The sequence below is a fragment of the Excalfactoria chinensis genome, chromosome 5 (genome assembly GCF_039878825.1).
Source record: "Excalfactoria chinensis isolate bCotChi1 chromosome 5, bCotChi1.hap2, whole genome shotgun sequence".
Classification (NCBI taxonomy): Eukaryota; Metazoa; Chordata; class Aves; order Galliformes; family Phasianidae; genus Excalfactoria; species Excalfactoria chinensis.
Window position 1 is genome coordinate 42,903,047 of NC_092829.1, and position 13,963 is coordinate 42,917,009.

Consider the following 13,963-nt stretch of genomic DNA (forward strand, 5'->3'; position numbering starts at 1 on the left):
AAAATAACCTAGAAAAAATTCTTAAAAAAAAAAAAAATTTAAGAAGCATTTACCATTATCGATGCTGAGAGCACAAGGGTTCTCAAAACTGTTCTGGATATCGGGGCAAGAAGCCTGAGTTTTCCATGTATTAGCAAATGCTGCTGCTGTTCCTTCAATTACTCCACTTATGGCCCTAAAGTCATCAGTTTGGACATTATTGAAATTTCCACAAAGACCTGTTGAAAACCAGTGGAAAGTTTATACTGTTTGTACTCAACAAAAGACATTTAGCAAGATACTCCTCAGTTTCTTTCACTTACCAGAGGTTTGCTCTTTGAACACAGGGTCCAGTCGCACAAACACCTGCATGACGGGTGTGATCTGGACTTCAACCTGGATACCAATATGTGTGTGTATGAGGACAAAGAATGATGAAGGGCTAAACATGGTGACATTGGCTATAAAAGAAAAAACAGAATGATTACTTTCTGGAGGAGGTTAAATGCAGGACTGAGTACATCAATGTGCGAAGGCTGCTCTAAAAGTAATGCCTCCTATTTTATGATGTCATTGTCCCACAACATCAGAGGTGAATGTTAAAAGAAAATATACCTGCTGAGAATGGTAGCTGGGTGTAGATCGAGTTCACAAACACACTACCATCAGTTTTGACCTCAATGAGCTGTTAAGGAAGAGGAACAACAGGTAACCACGTGAAGGACTATTATAGTCCAGAGAGTAATAATAGTGGTGACTGTGGTGATATTACTTAAAAGGAGCTATTAATTAAAAGGAGTAATTTTTGTGATTTCAACTCTTTTCTCTTTATGCTCTTAACTAATTTTCCTTGCCAAAGAAAAATAGGTTTTGAAGAGTCTTTCTTAACTGATTAGTAAATTCTGTCATCTTGGTTTTTATGAACAAAACTTTATGATGAATTACACCCACCACTGTTGTACTTGTAGCTTTTAAATTACAAGCTTATGTATTTTCATCTAATTGGCAGAAAAAGAGCTTTTTCAGCTTTTTCTTAATGAACTTCCAATAAGCCAAATCTAATATTTCATTTTCATAACAAAAGTAGTTTATTTTCACTTGATAAAAACCTAACATGTACTTATCCCATATGTGGAAATAAGTGAAATTCCCTACCCGATAAAAGCCTAGATGCTTTGCTCCCCATGTTATTTAACAGTTTTTTCTCATGCTTATTTTACTTTATTACCATTTGTCCTTTATTCAAGCTGAGGGTCACTGTCTTTAAGCATGTTTCAGTGTTTGTCAGGCCACATTTGCGAAGTTCTACCAGGATGGCGAATATTTCATCTTCAGAGTGCTGAAAATAAAGAAAAGTCCCAACAGTTACTCAGTGAAATGCTAATTACAGAAGTTTTCCCTTCAAATTCTCTCTTTTCAGGGAAACAGTAACAATGAGTGATTTGTTTGTTTTTTGTTTTTGTTTTTTTTAGACTGAATTGTGGAAACAGGAAGAAAAGAAGAAACAGATCAAAAAGGTCAAACAATTTCACTCACACATTATTGTAACAAAATGTTTTGATTATAATTAATTTTTTACTTTTTTATTTCTCTTAACTCATTTTTTATAATGGTTCAAAACCTAAATGAAATCAGTTGAATTGAACCGATTTTTCTATATTTCAGCTTCCAAGAAAAAAAAAAAAAGTGAGACTTATTAAAGATTTTATTTTTTTGAACTGTTAGTGCATTTTTTTCAGACTTGGAATACAATTTGGTTTAATACTATTAAATGCAGTCAGCATTTATTGTATCGCAGAACTGGAAATTGCCTCAAAACTACCATTTACTGTTGCACGACATCCTAATAGTTAGCTGATAATTAAGTCATCTGAATGGCAGAATACATTTCAGTAAATGTCTGATTAACTGAAGCAATTCAATACACATATGTCAAAAGATATAAGTTTCAAAGATGTTGATTGAGGTCACCTTTCCTTTCCACAAGCATATAGGGCTTTATGACCAAGTAATATTTGATTCTCACCTTAGAAAGAACATAAGTGCAGTCTCCATAGACATCATAATGCTTTTTATCATATGTAGAAATGTGTGAGCCTCCCTCCACGGAACATGTTCCTGGACATGACACGTCTTCACAAATCCATTTGCCTCCATTACATGTACTGGAAGAGACAAGACGAACTTAGCTGAAATCAGTGATAGTAGTCCAGACTTCTAGAAATTACAATAGCATTGGGTTTAGCACTGCTATTCCCTTTCAGTCTATGGTTTGAATATACAGTAAATCCAGGTTTAAGACTTTCTCAAGCATTGTCTTCTGTAGCTAATATAAAACATAATGCCAAATTAACATCTCTTCTGTTTTCTTGTACAGATGTGTAAGAAACTAAGAGAAATGTGACTCCACATCTACTCCTGATGCAGAGTATATCTGTTTCCTAAGGTAATGTGGTACTGCACAGGTACAGGATTAATAATTGTGAAACGTCTCTTGTGTAGCATCTCTTGTTTTCTTCAGAGAAAATAAATATTTGCAAATACATAAATTACTGCAACTTCACTCCCTTTAGAGAAGTCCAAATGTTTGAATAAAATAAACAAAGAGGAAGCACTTGAATTCACTGGTGAGAAATCTAAACACTGTAAATCCTTACTTTGATCACGTTGAGCTCAAGTGCAAAGACAGTTAAGGCTGTTGCTAAATAAAACAAAGAATGTTCTTTGGGGTTATTTTGGAACTATGGCAGTCAGTTAAATACACAGATCAATTACCGATGATGCAACTGCAAATAATAAACCATTAAACCCATTAAATATATTAGAGGAAATATTGAATTAAGAAAATAGTAAGGGTTACCAGGAATGGCACTGCTCTGAGAAAGAAGTTCCTGGAGCATAAGTGTTGCCATTGTAAATACAGGAGCACTGCTGACGGGAGATGCAGCCAGAATTGTTTATGTCATCAAAAACGGTTCCTTAAGTTAAAAACAACAACCGCAAAACTTAATCAATTAAAGAGGCATTTTCCATATTTGGGAAAATAATCATTTTTGTTCGTTACTAAATATTGCCCGGAAGACAGATTTGCAGCTGCTGTGAACTGTCATAGATATACCAAGAGCAGCAGGACTATGCCAATTTACAGACTTTCAACCTTTGTATTCTTAAATTCCACCTGCTTTGAAAAGGAGTTATTTTAGTACAGGTGGCTTGTTGAAAGACTAGCCTTGATCTGTTTGCTTTTCTGCTTTCCTGCTTTCTAAATATTGCGTGTGCACTGGCAATTAATTCATATGTCTTTCCTCAGTTGATAAATGATAAATACTTATCACTTGCAGCTGTGAAAAATGCAAATAGAAGGGCCTTAAGCCTCATGGAACCCGCCTTGTTTATTTTGAGATCAGAAATGTGAGTATGTAAGAACTTACCTTGGGGGCAGAAACAACCATCCATACAGTGCTCTTCACAAAACTTAGATCGTTCAGGATTAGTGCATGTGTCAGCGCAGGGGGAGCTGCACTCTGAATACTGCATGTTGTATGGACATTTCTTGGCTGAAATGTTAATATAAGGAGAGTTTTTTCATTCTGAAGTATCTCTAGTTCACTGCATATGAAAATAAGTATGTTTATTTACATATTTTCAGCTAGGTTTAAAACCACACTAAACCATAGACCCACTTCTCAAAATCTTTAATTTTACCCTCTCAGATCTATGTTTTACAGTTGAGATTAAGTTTTCATGACAGGGTAAAGAAAGACTTAACTGGTGGCAAAACAACTAGATTTCGAGGCACACCAAGAAAATGGTTTGCAAAGTTAGCAAGGTTTCTGTTAAAGTTAGCCTTTTCAAGAACATCTGCATTGCTAGGGAAATAATGTAAGAAACAAGTTTCTATAGCTTTAGTATATTCAGATTTTTCAGATATTGTTGGAAGGGCAAATAGTATCCCAGTGGATTTTAATTTGAAACAAATGTTGGTGACAGTATCAACAGCTACACTAATGACATGCAGGCATTTAATTCAGTGAAAACCTCTGAAGATTACAGTGGTACAAACTCCTCAAACCAAGCTAGAGGAGATTAAATGCTGAACCAACCAAAGACCAGTGAAGACTCAATCAATTAGTCAATGAGGGTAAAAAATACTGTAGCCACCATGGTAAAAAGGAGAGAAACAGAAAGTAAGCCAATCACCCTTCTTCCTCCTCCTCCTTGTATTTATTTCCATTACTGTCCCAATTCATTAAATGACACTTCAGCTCTTGAGTAAGTGTATCCATTTAAGTGATATTGTTTAAGCCAGTTTGCATTAAAACTCTTAGTTCTTTCCCTTTAGTCTTGTTGGAGCTTGTACATCAGAACCCCCCAGTAAATGCCTGTAATTTCTAATGCACACTCATCATTAGTTGAGAACTCATTTATTTACCCAACACAAAATAGTGTCATCTCCACTAATACTTACGGCATAGTTTTGAGGTTCTCCAGTTCAGAGGTTCCCCACCAGCATGAGCACACTGCCGGGAGTATTCAGCAAAAGTATCGCAGATACATGAGGCGTTTTTTAGCTCTTCAGAGCGGCACAAGTCTTCTTGGCAAGCTATAATGTAGTCACTAACATTGACTAGGCCATTACAGTCTGAAAATGCAGAGCTGGTCAGTGTTTTCTGACATATGTCATCCTGGGGAGAAAACAAACAAACAAACACTCACACAAGGAAACTTTCAGAAAATAGAAAGGAGCAAATTTTTTTCTGCTAGATTATTCTTCAATTGAATTTCATATCCCTCTTTTCATACTATTGCCATAGGTCTTTTCCTGTCAACTCCTCTGAAGCTGTAGAATGATACAGATAAATGTGAAAGAAAAATTAAGGAATAATCAAAAAGATACTTACAAGGTCATATGGGCAATTATCTGGTGGGGAAGGAGCAGGGTCTTCACAATACTCTGTCGGCCCATCCATTTTTTGCATATTCCCAAACTGTAAGGCTGTCATTCTGATATCTGTGCAGAAGAAATTTAATAATGAGGGTTGTTCGGGTTTTCTTGGTCAATGCAACTTCCCAATTTGTTTTCCTCTTGTCTAGAATTCTTTTCAAGACTAGCTAAGGCAGCTATTTCCCTGGAGTCTTTTCATTTTATCATAATTCCTTCCAAAATAAACACTGACATAATTACCTGGAAAAAACATTAGAAAACAATTTTCGGCCTACTACATCTAGACACAAACTAAGAACTGGAAAAAAAAACAACAGATGGTTTTCAGATGATACTAAGTCTATGCAGGGAAGAGAGAAAATAATTAAAATAGGGATTGCTACAATGGAGTCTGCTGAGAAACAAGGTTTAGGAAAACACTCAAATTGAGAATGGATAGAATAACAGAGGTTTACATATAGACTATGCATATCAGAAGGCAAATGTGAATATATTTTGTGGAATAGGATTACATATTCAAAGTTCTGGCAGTATATTTAATGGACTCAATATAGACAAAAGATCTATTTCTCAGGCTTTTCATGTCAGAATTGATATGTTACTATTAGAATTATTTTTATGACAGAACTGAAACAATAAATGCACTGACTGGATGTTACAATTACATTTTATTTTACTGAATATATTTAAATATTTATGTTATTAGTGAGAAACTGGCTAACACCTTTAAGTGCTTAATATATTATCTGCTTATGTTTTTTATTATGTTTTTCAACAAAGATTGAATCATAACTTCTGAGTATATCCTTCAACAGGATAGGAAAGAGGAATGATGATGATGTTAATGCTGAAAGAAAGTAGAATACATTCTGAAGACTCCAGAAACCAATTTCTGATATTTAAAAAACTTACTGTTTGAATAGAACTCATTGTAAGCTGGAATGCCATTGAAGTCCCCACAAAGACCACAGGTCTGATTGGCATATTTCTCATGTAGTTCCAACTAAAATGATAGGCAACATATTGATAGAAATTAGTATACACATTGTTAAATATATTCAGGACCATAAAAAACACTTGTACCTGCTGACCCTATTTTTCATCAGAGCTATGTAATTTTATTTAGAAATGTAATTTAAACTTGAGGGATAGAATGAAGAGTTGCCTTAGATTTGATTTACAAAATGAACTCCAAACTATTAATGTAGACTTAGGTTTTCTCTGTAATATGTGTAGAGCACCCAGCATTTCTCTCTCCATTGTTCAGAAAAAAAAATCAAATTCACAGCAAAAATGTTTTCCTAGGAGAGAGAAATTCTGCTCAAAAATTGTATTACAAGAGGTAAGTCAGACCTGCAACAATGGTAATATATTAATGATAGTGAAAGTGTTTTTTCACCCTATTTTAAGCAGAATTCTGTTATTAAAGAGAAGTAAAGCCACATAACTTCCTTTGGGACTACCTGGATGCAAAACTGTCTTTATTAAGGAAAAACTGCTCAACAGTATAAGATGGAGAGGCAATAGTAACTCCTAAATAAGTATTATCCTAATCAAAGATAAGCTTTTTGTCTGATGTGAAGGTGTATACAGGTCCAAGAGCTGTTCTTACCAAGATACTGTCATGTTGATTCCACATAAATACAAGATCTGCTTTGCTGATAACTTTCACATAAATGCTGCTTCTCTCTATAGTAATTCCAGCTTGACTGTATGGCAGTTGAACTCTACAGAAAGGTAGAATGAATGCTAAATATTTTCTGAGCCAGATGTTTGATAAAGAGGAAAAAAAAAAGGCTTGTGTTTTCAAGCATCTTACAAGGATATAATGCAATTGTGTGGAAAGAAAAGCAAATAGTCCAGTACCATCAGATGTGGATTTAAATTTGAATCTAACCTCAGGATTTTTCATAGAAATTTTGTTTTTGAGATAATCTTTGATTTATTGTGACTCAAATTAATATCAATTTATTCATTATTTCTATGTGTAAAACTGTCAGACCTATTGAAGAATGCTAATTTTTCCCATTATGCAAGAAAGTACTAAGCCAGTTTGAAAAAAAAACCAAAAATCTAAACCCATCTGTAGTTATCAAACAAGTGGTGTGAATAAACTCACCTGTTGCTGTTGATCAGGACAACATCCTTTGTTAGCTCAACAGCTATACCTTCAAGTATTATGGCAATGCGGTGGATTATTGGAATATTTTCCACCAGCGTACGCCTAATCTGGATGTTGAACTCTTCATAGGGAGCATTGCAGTGGGATGCAAAAACATAATTACAGAGCCCAGGGTAGTAGAAAATGTCTCCATCAAAAGTCTTGAAGTGGAAGTTGCCCCAAGTACTGCATACACGGCCATTGTGAGCAGGGTTGGAAGCTGTGAATTTAAAACTAGCTGTAAAAAATGACTTAAAAGTCCTAGCCTTAACATGGTGAATCAGATTTTCCAAGGCTTCATTCTGTCATAGTTTTCTCCTGCCCACCTCCTTTTGTTATTTTCCATCCATCTATCCATTATAAAACAAGTCACCATGTATTCATTCTCCATCCTCTGTCTGCTGTTCATCATATATACCCGTGTAAATGGTTGTAGTTACATTCAAGTAGATTATTTAGTTGTTCACATTTCATACAAGATAACAGTTCAACATTATGCTGTTTCTTAACTGGCCTCTTTCTCCTCTTATGACTTCATGACTTCCTTTACCAATGCATTTCCCTGTTTGTATTAAATTCCTTCATTTAAATCTACTAAAACTAAATACTTATTGAATACATTTCATTTACTTAACTTACGTGTTATCAGTGGATTTGTTGTCTGCTCGATGAGTTTCACCTGAGATGAAGCTGTAAAAGAAGAAAAAAAAATAAGAAAGAAAAAGAAACCTAGTATAACAATTCAAAAACTTACATCTAAAACTGACCTAGAAAGAAAAGATCATCATGCTAACATGACAGTGTTAAGCCTGGCGTTGTTTTATACAGGATGTCAGTCAGGTTAAAAGTCCATATTACATTTCAAATTCAGCATAATTCAATCATAAGAAATTGTTTTTAGGCATTTTTATTATTCACTGAAGATGTGAGGAATGGATACAAATATGCAGTATAAACCAACTTTTTCCATGAAGCATTTAGATAGGACCAAAGGACTCAGACTGGAAAAAACAACTAGGACATGTGGCCACATGATGATGGCACTTAGCTAGAACAGAACTGTCTTATTCCTGTGTTCTGCTTCAATGATTATTTTTGTACCTCTAGTTAGTTAGTTGCTCAACTACATCAATTGTCTTCCATCTGAATTCTCCTTCTCTTTATTCTGTCTCCATTAGTTTTGAATTGCTTTGGACACATGGCCCAACTATCATGCTTAGAAAAACACCTGATCCTATGTTCCAAGTTTGGTGCTCTAAGCTCCTGCTTTTTATAAGTAAACATGTCAGGCACCTCCCATTTAAAAAACAAAAACAAAAGCAAAAAAGCTAAAACTTTATTTTATGAAAGACTGAATCCTCCCAGGATGAAATAACCATGCCTAGAAAATGTTGACTAATACCAACCTACAACATGCCAAGTCTAAATCCTCAGAGGACTTAGCTGATGAAAGGAATCATGTTTGAACTTCTGGTGTCTAGAGTACTTGCCAGTTGAAGAAGAGCTGCCTGTGCAATTTAGTTGTAGGTCCCCTTACACATTATACAATAGACAGAGTCACAAACTTAGAACTGGATTAGACAACCATACCTAACAAGGATTTTAACTGGAAATGCACACCATGTAAGCAAACTGAGTACTGGATCTCAGAGCTGAAGGATGCCTATCTGAAGGTATTTAAACTTCCACTCCCAAAGAGGAACCCAAGAGACTCTTAATTTTGGAAGGGTATTCTGGGTAGCTTCACCATCTCCACTTGTTCCAGTGTCTGCAGAAGTTTCCTTTCATCCCTAAGCTTTTGTTCTTTTCTGATCTACCTTTATACTTGCCCATTAGTGACGTACAAAGAAGTAACTTTATTCTTTTTCCGCTTTCTGTTGGTCTTTCAGTATCACAGATAATATCATTAGGTAAATACATTCGTACCATTACAATTGTTGAGAAAATATAACAAATGCCTCTGTGAGTCTTAATAATAGGATAGAATTTTCTTTCATTCAACACATTTGTAGGAACTTTAGTGGACACAGAATCATCCTGACTTCACCTAAGAGCCAATACTCTTTAAAATATTGTGAATGTTTATTTAAAAGCGTGAGAACTTTTGTGACAGAACAAAAAGTATACACATGTATTTTAGTCTGTTAATTTTTCTCAGGGAAATGCAGTTTTTGTTTTTTATTATTAAGCAAGTATTATTTCCAAGGAAATTCTAGCTGCATTAGTTTATCTAGCAATTGCACAATGCCATGTTGTTGATCCTTATGAAAATAGACACCTATTGCTTCCAAGAATATACATGGTAATTCGATCTTTTATTACAAATATTTCTGGATGCACCTTGTCAAGCCACTATCCAGCTGCTACCCCATATACACAGTTCTCATTGCAACTAATAATAGTTGGAATTTGACCCCAAGAATAAAGCTAGGCACAAAATGAGAAGATGGCATGGGATAAGGCCAATATTCTGTAGTCAGTCAGGACATCTGAATATATTTGCCACCTAGTGTGATTTGAAAGAAGAAGCGTTTGCTGGATTTGGTCTAACTACCGTTCATTTTTCAAAGTAATTTATCGGGTTAGCATTGCATAATATAAATAACTTTCTCATACAAAGAAGGGCTGAGGATCTTTTGGCTGACACTACATGACCCTAAACGTAAGCTTACACTGTAGGTGAGTTGTACTTTTGTGCTTAGATCAACTTAGTGGTATTTTAGTGCTTATTTCATGTAAGGTAAACTAGCCTAAAATTGTATCTACACTTACTTGTTAATGTTTGGAAAATGATCCACAAGGTAAATTGAAAAGCAATCTGAAGATTTTAAAATGTTTGCTGACAGGGCAGTAGTCACTGTACACAAATGGGACTGACTTAGCAAATTTGTATTCAAGCAGGAGATTTCTATCTGCATAGTCCAACTAATTGAACATGACTGAATATTAACAAAATCTGCCAAGATTGGCCTCAGTTAATGTAATACAATAAACAAGAGAAAAAAATGCACAAAATGATGAATTGCAATGCAACAAATTAACCTCCCAGTGATTTTCATACTAAAGATCGACAATTTATGTAAATGTTATACCTAATGTAGTATTGGCATACAATTAATTACTGAAAATCATTGTCACATGAATACATTCTTCTAGTCTCTTTTGCAAAGGAATTAGCCAGAGTAATCTGGTATTAAGTTCTAGTAGGTGACAAGATACTGGGAAAGACCAACCTGTAGCCTGATCTAGCAACTGGAAAATGTAGTGCTTTAAATTTCATAAAAAGATCAGAACATTCGTAATCATTCTTACTATAAAATGCAAAGGAAATGAAACACTTTTGTAAGGCACAAGTACTACTGTGCACCTGGTACTTTAAAACATGAATAATAGTTCTTTTTGATTTAATTTTCAAGACTATTTATCAACTGTAGATATATTCAGTGGCTTGGGGCAATGTGAAATTAAATCAGTCTGGTTAATTGACAGACACCAAATATTTAATGTAAATTTAAAATTTAAAATTAAAAAAAAAAGCAAGGACACAAAGATGTTCTAAGTGCAACATTAAGTGAAACATTAAAATGAGTTTAGTTGCTTAAGATATATTATTAGATCTAAGCAATAATAAAAGAGTTAACTCCTTACCTATCTGATGGGTACAGAAAAGTGCTAAAAGGAAAGCCCATTCTGGTAGCCATATCCCCCCACCAAACCCCATCTTGAGTGGAGTTTGGCAGAAGGATGCCAGTCTAAGGTTGGTCAGGAAGAGTAGTTCACTTGTGCTCCCTCAGTCTTATATAGCAGGTAACTTTGGCTTCAGTCCCAGATTGATTCAGATAATCCAGAAAGGTGGGGTTTGGGGGATTTTAGCAAATGAATAGGTAAACAGAGGATGCTTTTCCTTCCTCTGCAACTGGTCAATGGTATTTGCATTTTGGGAGGAGTATATGCATATACGTACATGTATTTTGTAAAAGTTCAGCCTAATAAAGAAATATAACATAACTGCAAATAAAACACAAGTCCTCCTCCACAAAAGGTCCTAGAACAAACAGAATTTGATGTTGCCTTACAGTTACGCATATGGCATATAAGTAACTATTAAAAGTTTTTCAATACTGTAAATGATGCCAGGCTGCTCCTTGGCAAAAGGAAACATAAAACCAACCAATTGCTGATTTCTGAAATTGGAGGAGATGTGGAGTACCTCAGATGGGGGGACACAGTACTACAAAGTCATTCTGCCATTCAGGGTAGCTAATCTTGCAAAAAGAACAGACTAACGACCTTGAAGGGTCCTGCATTATCACAGCGTCATACCGAGTGTATGCTACGAAAACCTCCAACATTGACAAGCATTAGGCACCTGTTTAAGGAACATTAATGAAGTCAGCTTTCCCTGGAGTATATACTAGATTTGTTAGAGATGGGTTCAGACCTTGACATCTATTTCTGAATTTGCTGCAGTCTGATTTTGCCTTCTCACAGAAAATATCAGTAAATTCACACAGTTTGGCAGCCTTACCACAGCTCTGTAGAAGAGAAAAGTTCAACAGATAGAGGCCTATGACCACATTTATTACCATTCCTGCGTAATTCCATTCCTATTTATGGGGAAATGAGGCTTGCACATTAGGGAAACAGACAATAAATCAGGCCTATTAGACCCGTCAGTTAATGTTTAACACTTCTTTCCCCCCTGAATGTTGACTTTTTGCAGTTCTACCGTGTTATCATTTCAAAAGTGTGAATGAATGTATACTTCAATCAACAGTCCAGATTGTTATTTTGTGTCCCCTTCATTTTAGCTTGACATCAAAGGATAGGATAAGTTGCTCTGGTCAGATTTACCACTGTCTTTTCAAGTTCAATAGACCTTACCTTAATATGGCTATATATGGACTTTTAAACTTCTGTTTGGCAAAAAATAGTGCACAGCCCAGCACAGATAACATTTGCCCTCAGTTCATTTAAAGTGTCCTGAGGCAAGAACATAGGTAGCTGATGGAATGAAAAATCATCATGAGAGAGCTGCTGCACAGTGGGGAATTTAGCAAGAGGTGTCTGGGAGATAGAATTGGGGTGACTGAACCACAGGAGAAAGAAACAGCTAGAATAAAATTCATGCATGCTAGGATGTCTAGAAATTGCAGAAAGGAGTTGAATACTATGGCATAGTACTTTCCTCTGTTCCTGGTCAGACTGAGTTCAGCAGTCCTTACTAATTTTTTCACTTCTGCTGAAGCAGAGGAAAAAGAAACATTTGGGAAGGTGTCCTAGTTGCAAAATGTGAACATAGCTGGATGCCTGATTCCTGTGGGTTCTTAGGAAAATCCTGGCCTATAATTATAAATTCAAAAGAATCCCCAAAGAATAGGGGACTATAATCCCATACTCCGTTTAGGATGTTGCTGTTGTTTTCAGACCCTATTTCCATTTATGGTTAGAACTAAATACATTGGATCCTCACTCGCTATTATAAAATAAACCCCAAAATGTATTTTTATCAAGTATTATCTGGACTTCTGGATTGAAATCAGTGGTGGTTTACTATGGCAAGATGAGGGTACTTTAGTCAACATATTAGCTTGATGCAGAATGGAACATGTTCCCTATCAAAATATCCAGGATGTTTAATGAAGTTACATCTTCATAATCTGTAGTAAGCTGCTTACACACCCTAGATTTATATCTTCATGCTTCAGCAGATGGGGAGAAAAGAAAAGACTGGATTTCCTGCCCAAACAATGTTGTTTTATTTTGTGCCAGCACTCATAATGAATGTAAATTCATCTGTACATACAGAAAGCAAATTGTATCTTATTTACGTGACCAGTTAGATGTATTAAATAAATATTCAAATGTCTCACTTATTTAAACAGGCTACCCACCAAACTAGGCTTTCAGCAACTACTGTGCATATACCTTTAGCAATGGGCTACACGTGATCCTCAGAGGTAGCAGAGCTTTTCTTCTGCCAAACGTAATGTCCTATGCATAACTGAGATGTGGATCCTCTTCTTTTTACTTTCTGAAAGTTAATTACAAAAAGTATTCCAGTAAAGCAGACTCCATAACTGCCTCAAAGCAGAGATTTACAGGCATTAGTTACACCGCTGAATCAGTGAAAAATAATGAAAAGTGCAGTATTAATGGATAGGATGTTTGACTTAAAAGCATAGGAGATGGTGGCTTTGGAGGAAAGGAATTTCTAGAAGTGACTTAGATCCTGGTTCTTCAACAGATAACATTAATAGTATTAAGTGGCATTAAAACCCAATGTATAGAAAAGGTAGGGATCATCATGTCTTTCTAACATAATGACAAAAACGTTTAAAAACATACAGGGCAGGCACTATATTCTGTGTTACGTGCACTTACAAAAATCAACTCAAAGTAAAATGGAATAAAATACTGTAAATTGTATTGTAAATTGTAAATGTTGGAACACACACCCATTTCTGTATTCATTTTGCAACAACGTGACCCAGCATCTCGAGGAAGACTTAAAGACAGAAAAACTAACTTTCAAATGCTGTGCATTTTACCTCCTTATTGAGACCTCACAGTGAAGGAGTAAGACCTTGCTTCCTTTTTCAGTTGCACACACATCTGCCTGAGGGGAAAAACAGAGTATCAGGTTCTTCTCATATTCTCATATGACTTCAAGACATTTGGAAAGAGTTTCTTGCTTCCCACAGGGTATAACAGAGCAAGAGACTACTGGTGAAGGGAGGAGTTTTCCGAGGGCAGAATTTGTGCTTTTGCTAGCCATGTGAGGAAGGTGAGGTGGGTGTCTGTACCTAGGATGACTTCTAGGAGCGTTGGTGGAGTCAAGGCCAGATTTGTCTTTTGCTTTGTCTCTTTTGCTGGAG

General features: G+C 35.6%; 1 protein-coding gene across 1 annotated transcript in view; it reads right to left on the bottom strand.

Annotated features, from left to right (window-relative positions):
* Positions 1-13,963, bottom strand: part of LOC140253313 (mucin-5AC-like) — a 53,580-nt gene that overhangs the window by 27,037 nt on the left and 12,580 nt on the right. The window contains exons 2-14 of the mRNA XM_072338828.1: positions 7,725-7,775; positions 7,044-7,305; positions 6,537-6,651; positions 5,837-5,927; positions 4,881-4,990; positions 4,448-4,664; positions 3,411-3,536; positions 2,840-2,957; positions 2,006-2,144; positions 1,208-1,318; positions 595-664; positions 303-440; positions 54-218 (exon numbers count right to left, since the gene is read on the bottom strand). Of these exons, the coding sequence (XP_072194929.1) occupies positions 54-218; positions 303-440; positions 595-664; positions 1,208-1,318; positions 2,006-2,144; positions 2,840-2,957; positions 3,411-3,536; positions 4,448-4,664; positions 4,881-4,990; positions 5,837-5,927; positions 6,537-6,651; positions 7,044-7,305; positions 7,725-7,775 (1,713 nt within the window). The remainder of the gene's footprint in view (positions 1-53; positions 219-302; positions 441-594; positions 665-1,207; positions 1,319-2,005; positions 2,145-2,839; positions 2,958-3,410; positions 3,537-4,447; positions 4,665-4,880; positions 4,991-5,836; positions 5,928-6,536; positions 6,652-7,043; positions 7,306-7,724; positions 7,776-13,963) is intronic.